Source organism: Saccoglossus kowalevskii, chromosome 14 (assembly GCF_978046115.1).
Source record: "Saccoglossus kowalevskii chromosome 14, keSacKowa6.1, whole genome shotgun sequence".
In the NCBI taxonomy this organism is placed as follows: domain Eukaryota; kingdom Metazoa; phylum Hemichordata; class Enteropneusta; family Harrimaniidae; genus Saccoglossus; species Saccoglossus kowalevskii.
The window spans coordinates 10,926,412-10,953,696 of NC_140654.1; the positions used below are offsets into that span (position 1 = coordinate 10,926,412).

The window sequence follows — 27,285 nt, forward strand, 5'->3', positions numbered from 1 at the left end:
ATTAAGTAGTCGAGTGGTTGTCAACAAAAGACAGCAAGCTATTTAAAACCAGTCAATACAAAAATACAAAGCTGATGTACAGACCACAAAGAATGACCTTCGTTGACCCAATTTTTATGTTTTAATTGGCAATTTGAACAGTTGATACCAAGTTAAAAAAAGGTTGAATAATTTGCACCAGAAAGCCATTAATATTACTAAACTATCTAAATAATTGGAGGCGTGTCTTTGTTAAACACCTGTGGTTAACTGATAGATCCTTGGGCACAAGGTGACCTGACTATTCTCAAGGTCTGACCAACAACAAAATTGACCAGTGGCTGACCGGTTCTCCCTGCTCAGGTCAGAATGTCATTAACCCCAGATGTTTGCGAGTCCTGGGAGAATTCCATTTCAAATAATTCAATAGTTTATCGATTTTTAACAAATGTAATTTAAACATATGGTGAAGGCCAAGTGTATAAACTATGACCCCTCTCCTCAGATGTTCGCAAGTCCTGGGAGAATTCAATTTCAAATAATTCAAAAGTTTATTGATTTTTAATAAATGTAATTTAAACATATGGTGAAGGCCAAGTGTATGAACTATGACCCCTCTCCTAAAGTTAAATTAACAAAACCTTGTTTCCACATTGATTATGCACATAGTGACATGGTTATAATGGTAAACACATCAACAAAACTGCCCAGTTCTGGATATTGTTTACTTCAGTGTTCCACATATACAAATTGGGGTCAAGACGATAATAAATCCACCAATACAGTGAACGGCAGAAACCTGGAGACGTAATATAAATTTTAAAAATTGACCAATTTTAAAGTGTTATTGCAACATCATTGTGTGTGTTAGTTAATGACATTTCCAGTTGACTCTTTTTTTTTAGGCTGATTTTGGTATGTCAGTGAAGGCTTCCAGCATGAAACGTTAGTTTACCATATATCATTCAATTGGCAAGCACTTCATCTTGAATAAGTGGGCAGACACAGTTATGTTACGTGAATACATATATGCACATTATATCAAAATAGCCACATTGATCATAACTGTTATGGTAAGCTGATATTGATATTTCTATTTGGTTTGCAAAAAATTTAGCTATATTGCAATACTGCTGGTTGGGTTGCTTTTTTGTTCACAGTAAATATTTTACTGAAAGTTGATTTACATTTTTTTTTTTTTATTATTATTTAGTATTTTAGCGATTGTGTATTATTTAGTATAGCGATTTTATTTTGTTATTTAGCATATTGTTTTCTATTTTTTGCTTGTACCTGGTGATCCCCCCCCCGGGATTGTGTGAGAGTACATATGTAAATAAAAAATATAAACTAAGGCACAGTTTTCTGCCTTTCACTGTATCTGATAAAGCCAATTTTTATTAATGATATTTGGTTACACATTATAAAAATTCTAGGCAATATATACTGTATGCAAAAGCAAGCAGTAAACTGAAATTGTTAAAGAGATTTTATCATTTTTTTTTTTGCTACACTTTTCCATGTAAATGTATTTTATGATTTCTAAAGTTTAAGCTATCAGCTATTACAAATAATATTAATAAACAGATTCATTTAAAAATCTGTAAAATCACATTACAGAATTTCATTATCATACATGAATTTATAGTAATAAGTAAGACATTGTTGTTAACTTTTTTACTTCTCCCCCGAAATTGAGTGAGTGACTGATTGATTGTACAATAAAGAAATAATTCAATTACATGTAAACAATCATAAACAACTACATAAATCATCCTCTCTAGAAGATTAAAAAATCCCCAAATATATCCATCTTTGCTTCAAAACTAATGTGATTAACACAAATTTCCCACAGTAAACGGAAATAGTTACAAAAGATAAAAAAACATGCATGGAAAACGTGTTCTGAGTTGAACAAAGTGGATTTCAAGAACTTATCTATCTAAATTATCTTTATTTATTTAAAAACACTTCAACATTCCACAGAGGAATAGTATCAGAAAGAAATAAAGATGACTATCATGACCATTAATACCAATATATTGTTGTGGCTGTCACATAGATGGTGTGAAGACTTTAACTCACCTCGTAAATACTTGTAATACGCAAGTTGTAGAAAACAGGCATGAATAATTCAGCAGAGATCGCCATGCTAAAAAAGTAGGCCACCGCAAACATCGAAAACATCGTTCCGCTGATGTAATGTTCGGCTGGTGTTCCAAGGACGGTAATCGCGGACATAAACGAGGCGCAGAGGGACATAGCTACGGGTATGGGTCCCATGTTACGATCAGCGAGGAGAAACTCGCCGGCGGTCTTCTGTTTACCTCCAGTACACGCATGGTAAATACCAATACAGGTTGAAATGCATAACATCAAGGCAAACACAACATAATCGGCGATCGAAAAACGATGAATCCCGCCTTCGCCACCCATGACGATTTAAAAAGCAATGCCACAGTGGGTAGGACGGCGATTTGAGGGGTGAATAGCGAAGGCCAGGATCGGGTCGTAACACTCCAGTAGCGTGAAGACAGTTGAAACACCCAGCAGAAAGAAAGTCCCAGTTGTAAACAGTGCAGTGTGAGCGTGCTTCTTTTATACGGCCATCACGTGACCAATGTGATAATAGAATTAATCAGTTTTGAGATAAATGAGCGATGCGTACTTTAAACATAATACACCAACCGAAGACGAGACAAAACAATTGCAGTCTCGTTCAAAATGCTGTTGACGCTGATTCGCCTCGAACTGGATTGTCAAAAGATGTTCTCTGTTGTATTTTGCAACACCGCACTGGTTAACAGGTAGTTGTTGTTGTTGTTGTAACATGTACAGAACTTCTGTGATATTCAAATAACATTTGTACTCATAGTTGCAGTAATGTACACAGAGTTTATGTGATAGCTAATTTCATATTTTTGACTTTCTGCGACTTTCCATTCAACCCACCACACTAACTTTGTCAGACAACGCACCCTTTCCCAGCACCTACCATCGCCGTATAAACCTCACAGAATGTGGGCGTGGGCAATGTTTATTACCCGGTCTTGGGTAACTACGGCGAAAGGAAACTCTGGTTTCACCGCGACTTGGACGCACAAAACCGCGGGTTAATAGTTTTTAATAAATAACACTATTTATACCCTAGGTGTAACGAGTACCCTGCAGCAAAATAGGGACATGGGTGCCTAGACAAGGCTATTTATTAGAAGTCGATCAAGAGAAAACAGAAGCAAATCATTACTTCTCTTAGTGTTTTTTTGTTGTTTTTTTTTTTAATTTGCAAGATGGTGTTGGTATTTTTATGGGGCTTTTCCTCGCACTCAAAAATGCACGAGATTCGTGTCTTTTAGAATTTGTTTCACCATCACTCGTAAATTTTAAATGGTCAATCCCTTAGGCATGGTTACACACACACACACACACACATATCTTAGCAACACATGACACTAATGTGTTGTGTAGGCGTTATAAGCTGTGCCAGTTTTCAAACTGATTGATATGTCTATGTCCCTTTGAAAAAATAAACACAAACAACAAAGTACAAGTGTTCACATGCAGCAGTACATATACTAGACTGGCCACAGTCGGGCGATTTTTTCAAACATAGGTGTAATTTTTAATTAAAAAAAATATATGTTCCCCTCTCGCCGCCGCGGTGAGTGGGGATTTTGCGGTGAGTGGGGTATTTCGAGGAAATATTTCTTTAATTTACTTGAGACAGGACAAATATAATCTCCCCGACTATAGCCAGTCCATACATATACTAGTAAATGAAAGTAAAATGGATAACAAGTATTTCAATCCCGACGAAGAGAAAATAATGTCTTGTGGTGAAACAGTTTTGTACTCCCTAAAATATTTGAAAGGTAGAGATAATATACATTTTACTATAATAGAAGCACATATTCTTGCTGTAAATTACTTTATATGAAATAAGCATAGTATACTGTGAAATACTTTATTTTAGCTGGAATTGATTTTCGCTGAAAAGACATTTTGGGTGTTTTGTATGGAATTTATCTTCACTGATTTTTGACAAGTTGAATGTGAAATATAGGAAAAAATGTATATTCGCTGGATTTTATTTTCACAGGATCATCCTTTCAGCGAAAATAGCAAAAATAAATTTCAAGCAAAAATAAAGTATTCTACAGTAGTGGTTTGGTTTGGTTTGGTTTGGTTTAGGTTTTGGTTTGGTTTGGTTTGGTAGAAATTAAAACAAGTTTCTGGTTAATTTGGGAGAAAGGGAGAAAAAGAAGGCTGTGACACACACTGCTTTAACTCGTGTGTGCAATGACCAGAAACCTTATTTTTTTTTTACTCTGGTTCCAATAGTAATTTGTAAATGTTACGCTAACAAGGAATAAACATTTATATTTTTTTTTATAAATGATACAAAATATCATTAACAATTAAATGATACGAACAAACTAAAATGAAGCACTTTGCATCAAGAATGTGATAATAAAGAAAAAGTTGCACAAAAACATTTTTTTATTTAATTTTTTTCAAATTTCTTTAAATTCTGACAAAAACCTATAAAAAGGCTGTGATGTGCAGTTATATTATAATATTTTCCTTAGGGCCTAACCTCAAAGTGACAGTCAGTCAGTGTAGATATAAAAACTATCCCGCCATTAATAAATTATCAACTGTGTTAACCTGTCAGGTTCTGTAGCAACAATCCCCATGAAATCTACACTCTATCATAAATAAAATTAAAATATATTTTTATACCTGAAGTTTCATTTAACAATTTCAATCAACCTCATATCAAGAAGTAGTATAAGTACCATTATTATACATCTGCCACCGTAACGCCATTAGTTACAGCGTGCCGTAATTTTGAGGTATTTGAAGGGGTATTTTCATCCTACCATATTAGGAAATGCGAATTTCAAATATGGAATGATTACGCATGTAAGTGTCCTCTAATAATAAAAAACATGGCTGCCACCAGGGTTTGACCGGACTCCACACAAAGAAGTTCGCTGATTCTGTTCTAAATTTTTTAGATTTCGACATTCCCGTAATGTATCCTTAGAAGGAAAAGATGTATAATAAGGTTATTACGAGAATACCTCAAAGTATGCACTCAGACAGTACGCTGTCCATCGACCTCCGCTGCGCGTCAGTCGATACTGCCACTGTACTGTCTTCGTGCATACTTTGAGGTAGTTTCGTAATAACCTTATACATGTAGTATTCTTATAAAAGTAAGTGATTGTTGTGCAGTGAATGTTTGATTTCATGTAAACAGTATTTTACATGTGTTGTATATATTGCATAGGATCCCTATCAAATACCACATGGCATGATGATCACTGTGCTATATATTGTATGCTCCTTTAATCTCGCAAAGGATTAATTTTTGTAAATCAGCAAAAATTGTGTAATTTTGTAATAGAGACATTTTAGAGTGTCGGTGACTTTTGCAATTTTGTCTTCAAAAATGTCATAAACTTCTGAAATTGTGAATATTTTACAATTTGAACAGTTTACAATATGAATTATATATAATTGTTTTGGAGTTAATTTTTAAAAGCATACTTTGTGACTACTATTGCTTAGATATGTTGGGAACAAACAAGTTAATTACCGTAAAATCTGTATTAGAAGCCGTATCCCTAATACAAGCCACACCCATTCCTTTTGAACAATTGAGAACCAAAAATTCACCATTTCTCATATGTGCAGATGCTATAATAGAAGCCGCATCCCCTCTGTTGCATTGTACCATTTCAATAAAAGCCATGGCTTCTAGTACAGATTTTACAGTAATACATTTTTCATATGCAAATTATCCATAAATGACATAAACAACATGTAAGTTCGAGAAAATGCATCTTTTTACCGGAGCTTGGCTGGAGCTGTTTACTACAACGTGACTTTCAAGGAAATAATCCCTAGTGTTTTGAAGCATATTTACAGTATACCTGGGCCTTTAAGCATATTGCTTCAGTCAATTTTAGTCTGCTGATTCCATCACCATATCTTCAATGCATGCCATACAATGCTGAATCACTCATTGCTAAATAGTAAACAGCTAGGATTGCACAAGATTTTCCAAGAAATTGTGTGTTTTTTTTTTAATCTTGGGCAAACAAACAAAATATTTGTTGCATACACCCTATGGGACCTGCTTCAAATATGAAGCTTCAAACAATCAAATCGTGAAATTTGATAACGACAAAAATTATTAAGAAAATTATTGCAGTATCTGAAATACAATGCGTCAATTTTGTTATATATTATTTTACTTATAATTAATATAATTATAATATATAAATTGTAATAAAAATATTAAAATAATTTCATTTCATTTCATAATCATATCGGCTCTGCTTCTGTGGTTTTAGTAGTCGTAGCAACCGGTAAGAGCTGTGTTGTTGATTTCTCATCACGTAGCACATATTTAGCGTAGACAAATGACAAGTCACTTCCCGTACCAGATAGAAGACTGTAAAGAAACATAGTGTAACAATTATAACCTTGCCCTTGTTCATAGATACCAACTATATCAATATTTGGAATGCTGATATGTTCTGTATAATTAAAATAACTGATGGACACAGCAGGAATACTATAAGGTTATTACGAGGATACTTCAAAGTATGCTGTTATGATATTCTATTTTTGCTGTAAAATGAATGTATTTTGATAATGCCCAGTTAGCTAGTGAGGCTTGCCCAGCTGCGGAATTAGAATAGACAGCATGTATTGTCATTGCTAATTAATATTCTTTTGTTCGTGCTTGTGCAAGACGAACGTGAACACGAGTTAATCAAGTTGTCACCCAGCTCCCGACCAGTGCAGTGCAGCTCAGCTCAGCTCCGGTGCAGTGTCAACGTGGCAGCCAACGTATGTCTCATGATAATGCCTGACCAATTCGGCATGTGGGACTGATAGATGCAAAACAGCCTGCTGTGGTTCTACGCTGTAAAACCAACTTTATTCAAAGACCTGTGTTTCGCCAGAAAGCATGGTTTACTGATCTTGGTCTTCTCTCTACACGGACGGTATGGAAGTCGCGTAACATTACGGTCAGTGTCGTGTAATTTGCATTCCCCGAGACCTCTTAGTTTGGAGCTGTAGAACTGATATCGCCGTTGACGTTGCTGTGATTAACTGTACTATCGCTGAAACTACGCAATACGAGTTCTGCAAGTAGGTAGGGTAGACAATTCCGAGCTGGGCTATTATCATTAATGTTATATTTATTGTGATGTATATTGTTGACCGGTTTGTGATTTATATCACTCCTGTTATTGGTTTATGCTTATTGTATTATTAAATTAGTATTATTGGACATATCCTGACTGTGTGCCTTTGTTTGACCTTTAGTGTTGCGTTCTGGAGTGCGAGATATTGGCGGCCAGGTTCGCGGGAGACTATCTCGTATTCCCGTTCGTAACAATGCGATGCGATGGCCTACTGTCTGAGTGCATACTTTGAGGTATCCTCGTAATAACCTTATTATTATACATCTTCTCCTTCCAAGGATACAACATGGGAATGCCAAAATTCAAAATGTTTAGAACAGAATAAGCAAACTTCTTTGTGTGGAACCTGGTCAAACCCTGGTGGCAGCCATGTTTACGCGCATAAGCATTCCATATTTGGAATTCGCATTTCCTTATATGATAGGATGCAAATACCCTGTAAAATACCGCAAAACTACGACACGCTGTAACTTGTGCATTACAGTGACAGATGTATAATAATCTGTAATATTGCTAAATTCCCCATGACAGATATTTCAGATAAAAAACATTTTTATTTGATGGAACCTTTCACTTAGCAAAATGTCAAGAATTGGTAGTGCATTTTAGTACTAGTGTAGTACTAGTTTTAGCAGCATACGTTCTTAGGGACGACGTCAAAAGATCGATGTTGGATAAAAAACTTATTTGCTTTAGTTTGGGGGTGGGGGGTTTTTGACCTCAAAAAGTTTCCATCCTACAAAAACGATTGTATTTATTAATGAAGTTAAAAAAATCTTGGAGTATTTGTAGTTCGTTTTGTTTCTATCCAATCATAGACAAAAATAACAGAAAATGAAAAAAAACACATCAAAGACGAGAAAATGGTTTGGTCCGAGTGTAAATATGTGCATCAAATGAGGTCAATTTCATGGCATGGACCTACAGCATGCGCAAAACCCAGAAAAGTAGTTTGTGCATGCGTATATTCCGCTTCATTATTACAACCAACTGCTATGCCATATTACTGTCCGATTATCAATTTGTATTTAATGGTGAATGTACTCTGACGCCATGATCAATATTGATCAATTAAGTTTTTGACGTCGTCCCTTAGTCACATAATTTGTTGACAGTTGGTAATTAAGGGACTTGTTTAAGTACGTGCCTTATCAATGCCAAGATTACACAAAATACATCATAATATATATAAAAATTAGAGGTGTTCACTTACCAGGTAACAAAACTTGGAGTGAAATGTTGTTGAAAGAAAAAGAATGAAGCAGCGACAAGCATTACTCTTGCTGCAAATGATATCCAGGCAAACTGACCACATGAAAGCCGCTCAGTTAACCGTATAGACGAAAGATTCAGAAACGTTCCGAATAACCCACTGGAAAAAATAGACAGATTCAGTCTTATAATTATTTTCAGTAGCATTATTTATCAATTATGTCACATTGAGTATATTATATAATTTATTTATTATATTATTATTATTATTATTATTATTATAAGGAAAGGAAGGAATAGCAGCAACAGTGATATTAAATGTAGTACATGAACCCATCTTTAGATGATCAGATTGTATGCAGATTGCAGGGCCATGGGGTACCACATATATAGATGGTCAGATTGTATGCAGATTGCAGGGTCATGGAATACCATATATAGATGATCAGATTGCAGGGCCATGGAGTACCATATATATATATGATGATCAGATTGTATGCAGATTGCAGGGCCAATATCCTACACTACAATATAGTAGAATAACATAAATTATCTTACCTTAGTATACAACCAACATGGAATTTGTAATAAAACCAAAATGGAAAATTCTTCGCATAAAATGCATCTCCTGAGAGTAAAATAATGAAATGAATTGAAATAACTTTATAACACAATATTGGAGGTGACGAATGTGTTGCCATTAAACTGTTGTACAGATACAATAAGCAAGAACTGAGATGTACTTTAGCATTCTCCTTCCCAGAGTTCCTCGCTAGAACACCAAAAATAAATCTGCCACCACACATAGCAATTTTGTGGTGAAAAGCTACAAGACTTACTCTTGGCGTATTTTTTTGTTATTAGAGGGCTCTCCTGTTGATTTCTTCTTACTGGTAAACAAATTTTAAAATTTGTTATGGATAGCTGATGCAAATGCAAAGAAAATAGTGAAATAGTTATAATTTATGAAAACAGCCAACACCAGTATGGCAATGTTTTGATGGACATCTTTAAAAATAGTACCACTGTGATGTATCGACCAATCAACAACAAGCATAAGATCGCATGGTGGCAGAAATATATATTCATAGAAATAGAAATATGTATATAGAAATAGAACTCTGCATGGGAGAATTACACTTTAAGACATTCCCATAGAATTAGGTTAATCTATCTACCGGGTAATAGTGCATCAGAGGGTCATGTGAAACTTAAGTATAAATTTACTGTTACCCTAGGTAATAAATTTTACGAATAATACAAACAGACACTCCAAGTAATTAGACAACATACAAAGAATTATGAAACTTCTGTAAAATATGTAATCTCCCAAAGATTAAGGGCATTCCTATATGATCACATATACTGTAAAACACATTATTTTAGCTGGAATTAATTTTCGCTGAATAGACATTTTGGGTGTTTTGTATGTAAAATATAAGATTAAAGGTATATTCGCTGGATTATATTTTCAGTGAATTATTCTCCTTCAGCGAAAATAGCTAAAATTAATTCCAAGCAAAAATAAAGTATTCTACAGTATTCAGAACACAATTATATAATCTCACAATCAGATTAATGGATTTAAGCATGGAAGGTAATAGGAGAGAAGAGAGGACGAGAATTAATCCAGATTTATAGATTTTGTTTCAAGTCTGATTATCAATGTAAATTTTTGTTCCAACCCATCAGTGCTTCTGCTTATCTATTCAACAGGTTTGAAAAAAATCATGACTGCAACCTGCTATGTGTATGAGAAAAGAGACAGCAATATACATGCGCAGAACGATTCACATGGCGTTATAAGTCATTGACAATGCCTGCCACTGGAAACAAAATACTTGTTAGATATTTTTAAGAATGACTGCTTCATTCCAGTAATAAAATTGATTCAGTTTGTAAACTGGTGGAAAAACATACATCTTGTTGCCTCCTGAAATATTTTGTTTCCTGTCTTTTCATGACAAACTGACTTTTAAATATTTGGAGGTGTGAAATATGATACTATGACCCCAGTAGGGTTATGTAAACTCATTATTGGATCACAATATTAATTATTAATATTGAATCACTGAATATATTACTGGGGTCTGTGATTTGCACATGTTGTTGGATTCTGTTATCAATAATCACATAATAGAGGAATGTTTACCAAGTAAATAAATCAAAGCGATCTTGGATCCTCCCCCAACTACCTTCCATGATTTGAGGTACTCCAATGAAATATGGGCACAAATTGCTGGAAAGCCTTATTTTTTTATTTGAGTGATTTACTGTGATGTGAAGACCAAACCAAAAGCAACAATTTTAAGTAGATTCCAGAGCTACAGAGGAATACATGCCTAGGGTGTTCCAATTTAAGTAACCAGTCATTGTGTGCATGAGTAGAAAGATGTGCATCACATTTGGGCAAAGTTTTACCAAAATATGAAAGAAAGAAAAAAGAACCAAAGAAAAAAAGATTCTGTTCTGTTGAATGCCTCAGGACCAGAACTACCAGTATGGTACACTGTGGCGCTTTGAAGGGGGGGGGGGGGGGGGTTGTAAAAAAACATTCTGGTCCTTTTGTTCTCCAAAATTAACATTGGTGCACATTTTTATTATTATTAATGTGAACATAATCATAATATATTGTGTTTTTATTTTTATTTTAGTGTTCAATGGGTTTTTTTTATTAATTTTGACGAAAATAAAGAACAAAAAAGTGTTAGCACACACATTTTGAAGTGGTGTACATTTTGACCAGAAACACGAATGTTTTTCACTAATCTGACTCTATAAATTGTAACAAGCACTATTGATAGTACAAATAACATGAGTGGTTTCTTACCAAGTATAACAATTGAAGGTATTAATACTACCACACTCAGTAAGTAGTTGTGATAAAGTTTATTGATTTCACTGGAAACAAACACAAAAAAACAACGTAGTTATTTTTCACCTTGTGGAGATAATGTAATATTCCATTAATAACATAATAAATAAAATGAATTGTTGGAATAAAATAAAATTACTGATTGAAAAAAAAAAATTGAAAAAAACATTCAGTACCCACTGGAAAAAAGAAATATTTAATGATAATAAAATAACAAATGAAATAAATAAACTTAGAACCTATAAGAACTTTAAATTGGTAAACTATATGCTCAACAAAGAAAAGTATTACAGGTACATGTACATGTATTTGAATCAGTTTCTATGACCCCAATAAAAAAAAATTACATATAATGCGATATGCAAAATAGTTGTACTTGCGAAATTCCTCAAAATTAGCCTAAATGTAAGACAGAAACACCCCCCCAGACAACCTAACATTTTCTTATTACTTTTGTGTGTGAGCATGCGCGTTTGTTTTTATAAGCATGCTTTTTAGTCAGAAAATAGTCGCTTATCTGACAAAAACATTTTTTTTTTTTACCTGAACTTTTCTCTAGAACAATTTTGTTTTTCAAATTTTGTCAGCATTTTAGTGATTTCATTTTAGTTTATTACTTTTAATACCTTATTACCGGTATGTGTATTTTAGTGACTATTTCCTTTCCCCCTAGAGAATGAGTAAGAGTCAATAAAGTTACTATTATTATTATTATTATTGTGTGTGTGTCTTGGCTCAGTGGGTGCACCCTTGAATGCCATCATTTTCCCTTCAAAATGTTAGTCAAACTGTGACGATTTGGGACTACTTTAGTGCATGTGTCAGAATACATACTTTGGTAACGGTGTTATGTCACCAGATCACTCAAGTGTATTAATATGTAAAAAGTAATGCTGTTGGTGTAACTGAAAATGGCAGAAGAAACAAGCTAATCATGAAAGCTCTCTAGTTTCTTTGATGTTTTGTGTGTTCCTGAGTCAACATGTCACACAAACATTGTGCAAATTTGATTTTTCTTAATTTCATTGTTTTGAACCAAATAATTTTCTACAGGTGTCAAGAAAATTTTTTTCAAGTAACAAATTTGATAGGGAATAAATGATTTCCCTAGTTTATTGGATCCATAAATCAACTTTTTGATTATTTCCGAATTATAGTGCTCTGGTGTGTAATTGCATTTACAAAGAAAACTGCTGAGAAATTAAGCCTGAAAATCACCAGAAAATTCAATTTTCTGACAAAAATTGTGAATAAATTTCTAGCTAGCTAACTGTTGCATCTATTAACTAAAGGTTTTAATCCACAATACTGGGTAAACTGAGTAAGGTTTAACTATGTGAGTTCAGTACCCCTACTGCTTTTACAGATAAAAATCTACCAACCTTTCACTTCGGCAATCAATACAATAAAAACTTTTATATTACCTATACATTCAGTTTGATATTTTTAAGAGATTATATATTATATAGATTATGGTTAATGAGTGTGATCTTTACTAGACAGGTACTGGTACTACAAAAAGTTTGAATGATTAAAGTTTAACTGTAGTAAAACTTACCTAAATTTGGCAGATTTTCCAAAGTTGGCGGAGAATGAAGAGTAGAAAGAATTAAATATCACATGTGCTGCCATCCAGAAATAACCATCAGAGTCAAACTGAAATAGACAACCAGAGATTTTATACAAGATGTATTTTCTATATACAAAAAAACCATCTTTAAAAACAAGTCATTGTTAATGACATAGTTCCTGTTTTAGAGACGCAAGATATATATATATATATATGACCTAATGTGTGATGTATGTGTGAAATTTAAACTTGATTGGTCCAGACATGTACGAGTTCTCTGTATTTGCAAGATGAATGCCTGTCAGCCATGTGACAAAAAAAAATGCATGCGTGTTTGTCTGATATGTTGTCTGTATGCGAGAAGTTTGAACCAGGCATGTTGAATATATGGATCGGAAAGTGCATTCTTTGAAACAAGTGGAAAATGGAATGTATCAAGGTTCAAGGTATGTACAATCGGCCATTTTGAATCAGATCATGAAACAAATGCATTTTTCTGATAAAATTTCTGAATATTTAGTAGAAACAACATTCATAATTGAGTCAATCTACTATTCGCTGTAATTAGTAGCAACAACATTCATAATTGAGTCAATCTACTCATCACTGTAATTAGTAGCAACAACATTCATAATTGAGTCAATCTACTCATCACTGTAATTAGTAGCAACAACATTCATAATTGAGTCAATCTACTATTCACTGTAATTAGTAGCAACAACATTCATAATTGAGTCAATCTACTCATCACTGTAATTAGTAGCAACAACATTCATAATTGAGTCAATCTACTCATCACTGTAATTAGTAGAAACAACATTCATAATTGAGTCAATCTACTATTCACTGTAATTAGTAGCAACAACATTCATAATTGAGTCAATCTACTATTCACTGTAATTAGTAGCAACAACATTCATAATTGAGTCAATCTACTCATCACTGTAATTAGTAGCAACAACATTCATAATTGAGTCAATCTACTCATCACTGTAATTAGTAGCAACAACATTCATAATTGAGTCAATCTACTCATCACTGTAATTAGTAGAAACAACATTCATCTATTATTATAATATTGGAGTACAAAAGCTATTTACACACATCTGAGAAACAGATGAAAGACCTGTACATATAATTAAATACTGTTAAATAATATTTCAAAAATAAGAAATGAGTCAATCTACTCATTAGTCAATTTTCAGTATTTTAAGTCAAGTTTATATATTTTAACATATATTTTATACCAAACTTTTCTTTTTTTATGATACATTGTAGTAACACAAATTTATAATCAACAATAATTCAATTAAACAAATCTACACAGACCTACCACAGAAACTATATACATTTACATGTATTCATATATTATTTATTATTGTATATTTTCCATGAGGATACCTCTTATGTTACAGAGAGGCTACAACTATTAATATAGTGGGGTCACATTAGAGGAAACGGGAATGTCTGCTTGCCAGTCTTGGTAATAAAGTTTTGAGTTCTTAATAGAAGCTATACATCTTACATGCCATGTTAAGAATATTTACTACTACACTTAACATATCATTCTCAAGATGCATGAATATGAAATTATACTGCCCTTACCCAAAATAATGTGTATACATACTTACCATGGGATCATTCTGCCAGACCAATAAACCAGAAACCAACAACCATAATAAACTAGTCGTGAAATAAAGAATACAAGTTATAACCCTGTATGGATCTTCCATATTCTATTCAAAAATTCATTTAATATGAATTACTTTATTTTAGCTTGACCTTAGAGTTGTTAATTTTCATTCATTTAGTACATGCAAAGACTATAGAGCCAAGATCTGCTCAATCGGCCATTGCCTCATCTTTGCAAGCCAAGGTCTGCTCAATCGGCCATTGCCTCATCTTTGCAAGCCATGGTCTGCTCAATCGGCCATTGCCTCATCTTTGCAAGCCATGGTCTGCTCAATCGGCCATTGCCTCATCTTTGCAAGCCAAGGTCTGCTCAATCGGCCATTGCCTCATCTTTGCAAGCCAAGGTCTGCTCAATCGGCCATTGCCTCATCTTTGCAAGCCAAGGTCTGCTCAATCGGCAATTGCCTCATCTTAATCAGCCAAGGTCTGCTTATTTGGAAATTACCTCATCTTCACCAGTCAAAGTCTGCTCATGTAATGGGATTGACCGACTCACCTCTCACATTGAAACAATAAGTGAATGACACGATCTAACTTGATAGGACGACTCATCGCTTACATCGTTATAGCCAGTATGAATGAATGTGTGGTAGATAAATTTGTGAATAAACATGGACGATAAAATAAATTGTTGTACAGCAATAACAGCCTCACCTGATTTGAATATCAAAAGATGGTATTTTTCCTTGAACAGCCCATTCCAATATTGCAACTATGATATGACCACTATTTTGAAGTATTATAAAAATAGGAATTGACTAGGAAAAAAAACAGAAAGAAAGAAAAATATTGAATATTGAAATCTTTTATCCAATCAAGTCATCAAAAATAACATCATTCCCATTGGTACTTCTTTAAAGTGATAAGAGTTGTGTAATGTTCATACTAAGTATGAATAAAATCAACCCAGGCAAGCCTGAACAAAAGTTTATGACACTTTGATATTTTAGTGCTTATTGACAAAATAGAACCCAGCCAGTAAATTTCATCGAAATCCAAAATAACATAAGATGGTAATTAACCATTATGTCTTGTACTTGTACCAAATATAAACTATGTGAAAGTATGTCTGAAAAAAACAAAATGGCAATCAGTCTGCCATTTTAAATCATGGCCCAAGAACCAGCAAAAAGCAACATCTTCTGCAGTACTGTAGGAATTAGTAAACATACTATTCTTGACAAGGCCCAGGAACCAGAATATAGCAGTACCCTCTGCAGTACTGGTGAAAAAAATAGTGAACTTACTAATCTTGATAAGGCCCTGGAACCAGCATAAATAGTACCAATAAATAACATTCCCCCAATCCACCAATCTATCACTGTTGATCTGTTGACAGGAATTAATAATGAACATAACCAGCATTTGGTACAGAACAACAAATTTTCAAACCTGGACTGACATCATGGAAGTCTATGGGCAGTTGACTTGTTTTAATTCACAAACTGACATTGAACATTAAAATTTTAGTATAGGAACACAGACATTTGTTTACAGTGAACATGATTTTCGGTGAGAATGTTATTACCATACTAACATTTCATTGTGTGGGTGTGTAGTGGTCAAGAGAAGATAAAACCGAGGTTACGAAACAACATCTTGTGGTCAGGCAAAACATTAGTTGCGTTCACGCACAGCTCCTTAGCACGGGCTAAGAGGTCAAATTCTGTAGCCCGTGCTAAGAAAACGTGCGTGAACGCTTAGCACGGGATAAGGAATGCTAAGTACGGGTTAAATTAGATCCGAATTTAAGAGGCGATCTAGACCTTAGCACGGGCTAACGAAGTATGCGCGAACGCTTAGCTCAGGGCTAAGCGCCCTCTGCGACGACCTTTGGGTGTGAAAATTGTCCCATGTTCGTATAACGACAATATTCCACCAGTCATTACTCCGCGCTCGCTTCCACACTGATAGGGTCGATGTGTAGTAGAGCGTACAGCAGCTCCAATTGTAGACAAAATAAATTTGGTTCGCTGTCTACGACATGCATTAATAAAACTCTGTATTCTGTTATGCCGTTGTATACTGTTTCTGTGCATCCAAATAAGTTGGGTCCGTCTTCTCTCGCGTTCCTGTGCACGTCGCTTCAAAATTAGAACGAAACATGCCAGCAGCAGAAATAGAACCTCGCGCGTGTCATCCATTTTTCGTTCGTAAATAGCGGCTTACCAAAGGTCACCGACTAATGGCACCCCTTAGCCCGTGCTAACGACTGCCCTCCCTGTGCGTGGACGCAATTGGGTCTAGCCGAAATGCAAATATGCTAGATAAGCCTAAATCAGCTTAAATCTTAGCCCGTACTTCGTGTAACGTGAACACAACTATTAAGTGACACAGATGTAATATTAGCTAGTTACAAAGTTAATTGTTTAGAAGCAGGATTATGGTCTTAGGATAGGCCCACTCCTTATTTTTAGACAATCAATGAGTTGAAGGCATCCCCAGGTATACGGTATATTACCTGGCTTTAACAATTGGTTAATCTTAAAAATAAAAATGTTGTTTATTATAATATGCATGAAACAAGCCACCTTGCGATCGAAAGAACTCTCCTGTAAATGTTAACTGTGAGTTGGAAACGTAGGGTGGAGTGATGTTGATAAGGTTTGGCACCATAAAAGAAACTGGTCATTGTACTATTACCAGTTTGAAAAAATGGAGATCGTATGACATGGCCAGTCAGGACAAGATTTTTAAAACTTAAAATAAAATAGAGATTAAAAGAGAGCTACTGGTATGCAATATTGCAGATGTAATCAATCTATAATCTGATAGGCTGTGATCATTAATGGCCCAGGTAGTTCAGAACCCATCACAATGTGTACTGAAAAATACCATGGAAAACATTGGCCCAGGTAGTTCACAACTCAACTCAACGTGTACTGAAAAATACCATGGAAAACATTGGCCCAGGTAGTTCACAACCCAACACAATGTGTACTGAAAAATACCATGAAAAACATTGGCCCAGGTAGTTCACAACCCAACACAATGTGTACTGAAAAATACCATGGAAAACATTGGCCTAGATAGTTCACAACTCAACTCAATGTGTACTGAAAAATACCATGGAAAACATTGGCCCAGGTAGTTCACAACCCAACTCAATGTGTACTGAAAAATACCATGGAAAACATTGGCCCAGGTAGTTCAGGTAGTGTGTGTTGGCCCGTAAAAGGGTCATTCGGTTTATGCTTTTACAGTAAAAAACAACACAACCTGGTTCACACTCTTTCTGAAATAATCGGAAGCAGGTCGTACCGGCTATTCAAAATGCTAAAAATTTGACTGTCATGAAACCTGGTCATAGGACATCGTTTCACTTTTCAGAATAATCACAGTGTCCATTACGACTACAATATCCTAAATGGGGTGTGAATCAGTAAACTATATGCTTGATCTGTTGACGACTCTGAAAAGTGTTAAATATTTCTTTTAAACCTGCAATTTTTTTAACAATGTGATAATTCACTTCCGTATTCAGTTTTAAAAATGTCATTGTCGATTTCTGAAATCTTCAGAAAATTGCATCAGTATGACAGAGCATTCTGATTGGTTATTAATAACAGAATTGACCTGTCAGGTCAGAGTAAGCTGTTTCAGGTCAAGTTGTGTAGAAAAATATCATGGCAGAATCTGCTCTGCATCGACAAGGTTGCATACAATCGAAAAAATTCAACAACGAAGATAATAATGAAGATTTTGACTTTGAATGTTTTCCCACAGACCCCAAATGATTTTTACACAATAAATTCAGATCATATGTAAATTATATTGTAATAAAATGTGCATATTTTTTGTTAAAATGTTCATTGTAAAATGATGTGGAAATCAATAACAATAACAACTAATTTTGCAATTTTATTTTCCCCAAAAAAACATATTTCCCCTAATCCGGCACATGGTAAATGATAGATAATTTTTTTATTCTTCTTCATCTTTTTTGGCGAGGTGGGCTTCGGTTATATGCCCAACCCTTATTTACCCTGATTTTACAACTGGGCTTATGACAGGGATAGTACGGTAATGGCATATTTCTGTGGTTGAATATGGTCTTAATACCAATATATTTGTGCTATATAATTAACATTAACAACTTTCTGACTTAAATTATAGGCATAACTAATATTTTCATCTTCAAATAGAGAAAACAATTGTTGCTATTGAGGATACATACCTTGTAACGTTACCTGTATCCATGGATAGGCATTGTCCAGCTGTTGTTAATATCAGAAATCCAATCAGAGTTTGCCAACCTTGAAATATTGTTGGATAAGTGAACTGTAATACTGACAGAACATACTGTAGACAATAAAACACAATATGTTATCATTTTATTACCACTGTCAATGAGGTTATGTTTTTGCCACTGAATATTTGTCTGTCTGTCCGTATGTCTGCCAGTCTGTCTGTGCAGTGCATGCCCAAATTTTATATGCAGTTACATTTTGTGAATTTTAAAATAATTTTGTCATTTTAAAACCCAAATTATGAGCTTGAAATGTGAAATGACGGAAGATATCTACCCTAACTATGGTACCAAAGTACCTTTCTGTGATACAATTCCCATTATGCAAGCTTCTAACAAAAAATGCCATCTAAATTTTATAAAGACTTGTTTCAGTGTTTCATTACACCTTGTACATATTCTCTTCTCCTGTTGTATTTTTGGTGTTGTTCTTCTGCCTAATTCAATTCCTAAATTGTGATCGCTCAAACGAAATTTAGACAGACATTGCCTCTGAGTAAAATTAGTAATTACTGTCAAGTAATTTTCCATTTCAAGTTCTTTTTTAAAAATACTATGTTTTAAATTTGTTACCGGTACCTTGTCCAGTTTTGCCTTTGGTATTTTTAATTTGTTCTTTCCATGTCTGTTTATATGTATCTGTCAGCTGTGATTGTAATTCCTTTGTTAGTTGTTTTCTATTGTTACCATTGTAGGTTTCTTCATCATTTCATCATCATTGAGAATATTTTTTACATATTTAATCCAGTCTGTGTTATTTTTTTCTGATTCTTTTAATGAATCTTTCTGGTAGAGATTTTAATCTGTGCCAGTATTTAGTGATGGCAATATTTGATAGGGAACCTGCCAAGTTCACCACTTATACCTATTATAGGTGTCATTTATTAACGCCATGAATAAAACGATAAAAAGAGCTACAGACCTATTCTAAGACATTGATTTTAATTAGTAATTCACAGGCCCATATTTCTGAACTGTACAGTAAAATTGGTGATATAAGTTGGTTAAACATTTTAATACATATAGTTAGTACAGTGTTTCTTATTGTAAATAATACTTTCATGGATTCATTTTTCAACATTATAGTCTTTTCGCCATCAACACATTGTCTTTTCTGCTACTCTGCAGTCTATTTATCACCTATTCAAAAACTTTTCACACTGCTGAACTATACATTGAGGTCACGACTCGGTTAGCCTTGCTCAACTGGTTCGTAACCAGTCTTGTGATTGGTTGTTGACAAATGCTGAACAGGCCACGCCTCCAACTGTGCCGTGCGTTTGGGCAAACCATTAGGAATCCCTAAATGGAGTAAATTTGTGTAGTTTTCTTGATTTATTCTGCAGATATTGGTAAAATGTAGGTAATGTAGGCTTTGGCGAAATTGGAAGGAGTAACTAATATTCTTCAACCTCGTATTTTTTATACATTGTATTTTTCATTTTGTTCGTCTGTTTTTTCAAGTTTAAAAATATGAGCTGGCTGGAGCCTTCATCCCTTGTCTATTTTTTACACTAGATACCAGCCAATACCCCCCCCCTGCTCATAGAGACTGCTACTACATTTGTTTATAGTTCCTGGGCTCCCCGTGGTTTAATTAGATAATCTGAACTGTATTTTATTAGTTCTGAACAATAACCATCATAACCTGCTGACTTTTTAGTTTCAAGTTTACTAGTAGCTAATTTAATTTCCTTTTCAGTTATGTGGTTGTTTAATGTGTTATATATCTGTGTTTTATTTTCTAGCTCATTGGTAGTAGAAATAATGTTTTTCTGAAAATCATTCAAATCAACTTGGACATTTAATTGTTTGTAGTATTCCATCCATTTATCAGATGAAATTGGGATATCTTTTTCTTTATCTGTATCTCTTAACAATGATTATAAAAATGATTTTCTTATTTCTCATGGTGATCCCAATAACCAGGGAGAGGTATTTTGAATATAATACTAAGTGTGAATGCAACTATTTATATCAGTAAATCTACATATGCTTTAAGGTAACAACAGGAGAAAGTTAAAAATTGCTCTGTGATTCAGATTTTGTCAGAAAACTTGTCACCGTTGTTTCTAGTACACATCACCCGAACGTTAAGTTAAACTCTCCTAATAGTAGGTCGACACAGTGAAGTTGTGACGAGTTATCTGCCACGCTAACCATAAACATAACAGAGCCACAGCTGTGCTTTACATGTAGTGTAATTATAGTGGCGGAATCACGCACCAACAACACAAGTATGCCACGTAAAACACTAGTCGTCAAATGATTTGAATTATTTTGAAATTATAGTTTGGTCTCTGGCGACTACATCCACGCCTGAATACGTTCCAAAGTAGTTGCACGGATGTTTAACACGCACAAGCAGTTCGTCTATAAGATTTGCTGTCAGTCGGAAACTACAAATCGGTCGGTTGCAAATACAAAAACTACCTACCTTGTTTGTAAAATGTGTCGCGATGTAAAGAACGACAAAAGCAGAGATGATCCACCATGATTTCATTTGTGTGCCTTTATCATTTTACCTCTAAAAATCTAAATATTTCACAGATAATGTGCCTCCGAGACACGACACCAGTTTTGAATGAACGTCAGTGTACGAACGTAAAGTTAAGAAGGATTCACGCCGGGAATTCACGTCAGATTCTTGTCAGATTCGCGTCAGATCAGTTTACACACATCATTCAAATTCGTTAACAGTTGTTTAACAGAAATGTAGCTGCACAGTATCAATATTTTAGATTAGTATTTAGACTCGGTATAATAAAAGTTATTATGAATTAAACGACTCCTGGGTCACCGCTACCCTGGGCCGCTACTAATGCATAAATAAAGCGTTTTCTGAATCTGACACAAATCTGAATCTTCCCCCAACTTCACGCTCGTCAAATCGTGGTGGTGTTTCCCCGGTGTGATCGAAAATTTACTATGTATTTCCTCCAGTAAGGGATTTCCAAGACGTGTGGAAATCAGATAAAGGGGGGTTGTATTTATGGCAAATAATTAACAATAAAACAACCACAAACTAAAACATCAACACTATTTCCACAAAATATTACTTGTAACAACGAATCCATCATTATAAATAATTATTCGTTCAAACATGTATTGTTTCGACAGACTGTCTGTATTTTCTTGTCTTGAAGATACATCGCCCTCTAGAGCCAAGTTCTTGGTAATACGTTAATTTTATATGGGGCGGTTTTCTTATAAACTCTATCATATAGTAAGTATCCTGGTCTTCGATGATTGCTCTGGGCAGTTGCTTTTTTGGAGCCAAGTGAAGTTTCTGAAAAGGGTTTTACAATTTAAGTATGCATTATTAACACTGTAGTAACAAGAGATTTTACAATTGTTTTTAAATCGCTACTCTCAGCGTAACAAAAGCATTTCCTATATCTTTATAACTATTTATAGATTTCACAATTCAAACTGAAATGAGAGGGGTCTATTGTAAGATTGAATAACATTAAAACGTTTTCAAGTGACGTCGTTGCGCAATGTGCTCGTTCATTGGCTGGTTGTATTAAACTGCCATTGAAATTTATAAATATTTATAAAGATTAAGAGAACATCTTTGTTGTGCTGAGAATAGTTTCTTGCCGGGGGAAATGGATCATTGCGACCTCTAGTGACGACGAAAAACTAACACCGGCCAGTTTAGTTGTGTAACCATCGCCAGAGGGCGCATAATCATACGCGGCCGGACTTTTCAATATTTCGAACAAGAGCTTCTGTGACGCAATGGGTTTATGGAATATTAAATAGAATAGAATAGAATAGAATAGAATAGAATAGAATAGAATAGAATAGAATAGAATAGAATAGAATAGAATAGAATAGAATAGAATAGAATGTGCACCCGCTTAAACAATACTTTTCTAATTTGATTTTTGTACAATAAACGTTTTGTTTTCAATAAATTAATCGTGACCACAAACTATTTCTTTCGATTTCTTATAAATATTTATAAATTCCATAACTCAAACGAATAACCTTGGAATTTTTTCAAATGACGTCATCTGTGCTTGTTGTTTGGCCGGTTAGATTCAACTGTCATTGACATTTAGGAATACTAATACTTAAAAAATATCAAGAGGACGGGCTTTTGGTTGCGATAGTAATAATAATAATTCCACAAAAAGAATAGTTAAGTTGAATTTATTCAAATTAATTGTTTGTTTGTTTTTGATAAGTGCAATGAAATTTGTCAGCTGTAGAAATACACTTGTTTTCATGAGAACTGTACATTTTGATTCATTTTCTAGATTTTAAAACACATATCAAAAGACGGTCGTCTCTATGAACGCCCATCCACGGCAATACAGCGTAATAATAACGCATGATGGGTGACCAGAGGAAGGATATAGCGGTAATCCGAAATAACTTTAGAGAATTAGACAAATGCCGATACGAGACTCCTGGTCAACAAGATACGTATTTACCGTTTTGGGCCGGGCAAGCCTTACCGACATCACGTTCAATCTTAGGTTTGGGAAAACTGCGGAGAACGCGTCATCAGTGTTAATGTACTGTAAATATCCACATTTTTTACTATTTTGAAACTTTTCGAGCATATTTTCCACTCTTCACTCCCTTGTTTTGAATTTGTGCACCTTTTGATTCTTAAAATAACTGTTATTTAACGGCATTTCAACAAAGTTACATGTTTGTTTTCAAATAAATGTAGATACCGTGACGTTGGCCTTCTTGTTACAAAAAGGTGATTGAGGCCGAGTCAGTTATGTTTGCGCAAAAGAAACCCACGGCACGTTTTACCAAAGGCGGACCACATCCCTCTTGACATGCTAGCTGTGATCGGAAATCTACCTTTGAAGTTTAAAATATTACATTAGATTTCTGACACGTGTCCTTAACATGAAAGAAGTACGCCAAAAAAACTCACACATAACGTACAACTATGATCGATCTGTTTTGACAAAATGTCGAGGTTAGTTGGTGATATCTTCTCAAACAAAGGCCGAGCTTACATGGATTGTTTAAATAAACTACTGTAGCGCCAAGGATTCCAACATCAAATATTCAATGTTTCCATGTGGGTGTGTGCACGACAAATAACCACAATATGGCAGTTTTAACAAATCCGTGTAACATGACAGAATTTGACGACCAACTTCTAGGTCGAATGCTGTAAAAGACGCAAACCGGAAGTGACCTGTCCTTGGCGTTGAACAGAATATTTTCTGTTGAAATTCAGTTGCTCTTTTCAACAAAATATAATCAAACTTCCTTTATTTGTCCGCGAGTAAATGAATGAATGAATGAATTAACGATCGAATGAAGGAATGAAGAAATAAAGGAAGGAAGGAAATTTTTTCGTTCATGTTCACCGTTCATGTTTAAGCCGATAACAATTTTAGTGGTCGAAATTGTATTTGAAATTCAATTATCATTGGCGATTCAACTATATATTTTCAGTGCACAATCCCCATATATATAATAACATAGGGATGGAATGCTCTCTTTAGAATGTTTTGTATGGTTCATAAGGTTGTACATAAATAGTAAAAGAGCAGCTTAAAAATTGATAAACAAACAACAATTTCCATGCAAGGCTATGACTTTGCGAGCGACTTGTCGCCCGTCTCGTGCAAATTTGATACATTTTTCTTTGTGTTTGTTTACGTGAAGATTGGAAATCAGCAACCGTCGGAGTATAGTGAATTTTGCATTTCGTCGTCATCTGAGAACCATCTTCATGGACGATAAGTGTCTCTTCTTATATCACTATCTCCGTTCATGCGGGTTGTTCAGCAAGTTTGAAACTTAATTAGCTCTCACATATGCTTTGACGGTTTGATCAGAAAATTTCACACTATATCTACAGTCCTAGTATCTTTGCAAACAAAAGAGCGTCCTCTTTTTTTAAAGCTGTTCGGTCTCTGGCGACACGATAAGCAGCACACATATGACGACCGACATCCAGCGTGACATGGCGAGCAGTCGGCCACGGGACGTCCACTTTGGTCCAAATCTTATAATGTACGCAAATTAAACCATGGTTGGGTATAGGGCGACAGATTGGCGCCATGACGACAGGGAAGCTTACGTACTGCATATCGTACTAGTATTGACAGTGGGTATCTATCCCCCCTCAAATAATACAAAGAAATTAATTAACGTGACATGATACACTCTCCCACAACAATTATAATGATATCTTTTAATTCAGTTGCCTATCCGAACTAGTACTCTTTTTCACGAATAAAGAAGCATTAATGACTAATAATTAACAGTGCGCCATCTATCGATAGAATGCGTTTATATCGACCATGATGATTTGTTATTGAATTCCATTTATGATCAATAAGATTTGGTTGAATATATACTCCAACCCTCTGCTTACCAACATAAGTTTGAAAGTAATTGGTATAATAATTACTTGAGTGTTTGCAAACCTTTAAATCTACGCTTCAGAATTTTAAAATGCGCTAGTCAGGATCAATTATCGATTTCAGGTAAACAGCTACCGAACAGCTCTATCGAACTCGCATTACGCACTCGGACTTATCGATATACTATGAATACAATCAGATAATTAATTTGACCTGTCTCATTTTGTCCTCATGGTTTCTGTGCGTTTGGAGGATCTTCTCCGGTCTCTCGGTGAACTCTGACTTGGTTATCTGATTTATCTTATTGAGTTAACCCGACACGTCCGTCCGTCCGACCCATATGTGTGTTTCCCTGGGATGTGCAACAGCTCCGTATTGTGAATGTACAGTACCGAACACACCATGGTACTGCCATCAACAATAAATCTTCCATCGAGAATAATACTAATTTTAAAACAGGGGCAGAGTACAAGAACAAAATAAAACAGAGCTATGTTGATGAAGTGTCCCTAACAATTGGCTGTGCCGAAGTTCGAATAATGAGTTACGACGTTGCCAGCGCCAAAGCCAACCATTCCTACACCACACGCCAAATACTTATGAATAAAACGCGTTCAACAGCTTCTAGAAAAAAAACAAGACATAGCACCGCCCGCGGCTTCAACCATTGGTACAAGAAATCACAGATGTCAACACACAATCTTCATACTAAACCCTGTAAAAAAAAACATTCCCTTTATCTTTATAAATATTTATAAATTTCACAACTCAAACTGAAACGAGAGGATTCTATCAACCGATTTAATAACATTGGTTCCAGATGACGTCGATGAGCTCTATGCTCGTTGATTGGCTGGTTTGATTCAAGACAATGAAGGGAATGCTTCTATTGCGCCCAGAGTACTTACCATTAGTCATACCATTGCTTGTTATATTATCATATGGGTGGTCGATGAATAACTTCAAGAGTGTTCTATATATGGATAAATCTTAGCAAATGTACCTTAATGTAATTGGTTCTCGACAAATTTTATTAATCACTGTTGTCAACCTCCTACATTTTAATAAATGTAAAATATAATTAGTAATTTAGATAATCAATGCAATGATTGGCTGGTCAGTGTAAGTCCGTTAGAAAGCGTTACATCAGAGGCTCATTCGCGGGATTATTTTTTTAGACGCAGACATTCAGCACATACTGGAGCGTAGTTATTTCTCACTTTCGTTTATGTATTTATTTCGGGTAGTTCGTACTTCGTACGGCATTGTAAAATAATAAAATGTGACGTGCAGCGTTTGTATCTAGAAGTTTTTTATTATTGTAACAATTTAAGGGCTTTGGAGGTTGTAAATGGAGTATTTTCAGGATAATACTTGACTTTATGTGAGTACTTCAGATTTACGACTGTTTTATATTTACTCTTACAGTGGGATAAATGATGCGCTTACTGGATGGACCAACTTCCGTGGAGTGTGCGACAGCGTGGTTGTCACGTGACATTTTGTGACCTTTTGTGTTTGGCTAACTTAAATCAACCCATGTGACGTAACGAAAATGCATACAATATACCCCTTATTTCATGTACTAGTATCCCCAATTCTGGGTATAAGTTTATGGACGATATCCGGAATTATCAACTGATGGAACCCTCTCTTGATATTAGCTGCTGGGCTCCTTCCTTCAAGCTGATAGAATTCCCCACCCATACATATGAGCTTGTAGACTCCTTCCCAGTCAAATAAGCTGATATAATCCCCACCCATACATGATATGAGCTGGTAGACTCCTTCCCCGTCATTCAAGCTGATAGAATTCCCCACCCATACATATGAGCTTGTAGACTCCTTCCCAGTCATATAAGCTGATGGAATCGCTCACCCATACATGATATGAGCTGGTGGACTCCTTCCCAGTCATATAAGCTGATAGAATCCCCCACCCATACATGATATGAGCTGGTAGACTCCTTCCTCGTCATTCAAGCTGATAGAATTCCCCACCCATACATGATATAAGCTGGTGGACTCCTTCCCAGTCATATAAGCTGATGGAATCCCTCACCCATACATGATATGAGCTGGTGGACTCCTTCTCAGTCATATAAGCTGATAGAATCCCTCAC

The 27,285-nt window shown here is 35.0% G+C and overlaps 2 protein-coding genes across 2 annotated transcripts in view; both read right to left on the minus strand.

Moving 5' to 3' along the window:
- The window catches only part of LOC100313639 (iodide transporter-like protein), a 44,307-nt gene extending 41,739 nt beyond the window's left edge, over nucleotides 1-2,568 (minus strand). The window contains 1 exon segment of the mRNA NM_001168100.1: nucleotides 2,065-2,568. Within this exon segment, the coding sequence (NP_001161572.1) occupies nucleotides 2,065-2,415 (351 nt within the window). The 5' untranslated portion in view covers nucleotides 2,416-2,568.
- A 3,248-nt stretch (nucleotides 2,569-5,816) lies between these two features.
- Nucleotides 5,817-21,401, minus strand: LOC100376729 (UDP-N-acetylglucosamine transporter SLC35D4 homolog). The gene is made up of 10 exons (XM_002736190.4): nucleotides 21,244-21,401; nucleotides 18,735-18,859; nucleotides 15,805-15,886; nucleotides 15,212-15,315; nucleotides 14,497-14,548; nucleotides 12,854-12,951; nucleotides 11,251-11,321; nucleotides 8,979-9,048; nucleotides 8,422-8,580; nucleotides 5,817-6,445 (listed from the first exon to the last, which is right to left on the minus strand). Exons 1-10 carry the CDS (start codon nucleotides 21,307-21,309, stop codon nucleotides 6,316-6,318), a joined length of 957 nt encoding a protein of 318 aa, XP_002736236.1. The 5' UTR covers nucleotides 21,310-21,401; the 3' UTR covers nucleotides 5,817-6,315.
- Nucleotides 21,402-27,285: the final 5,884 nt, after the last annotated feature.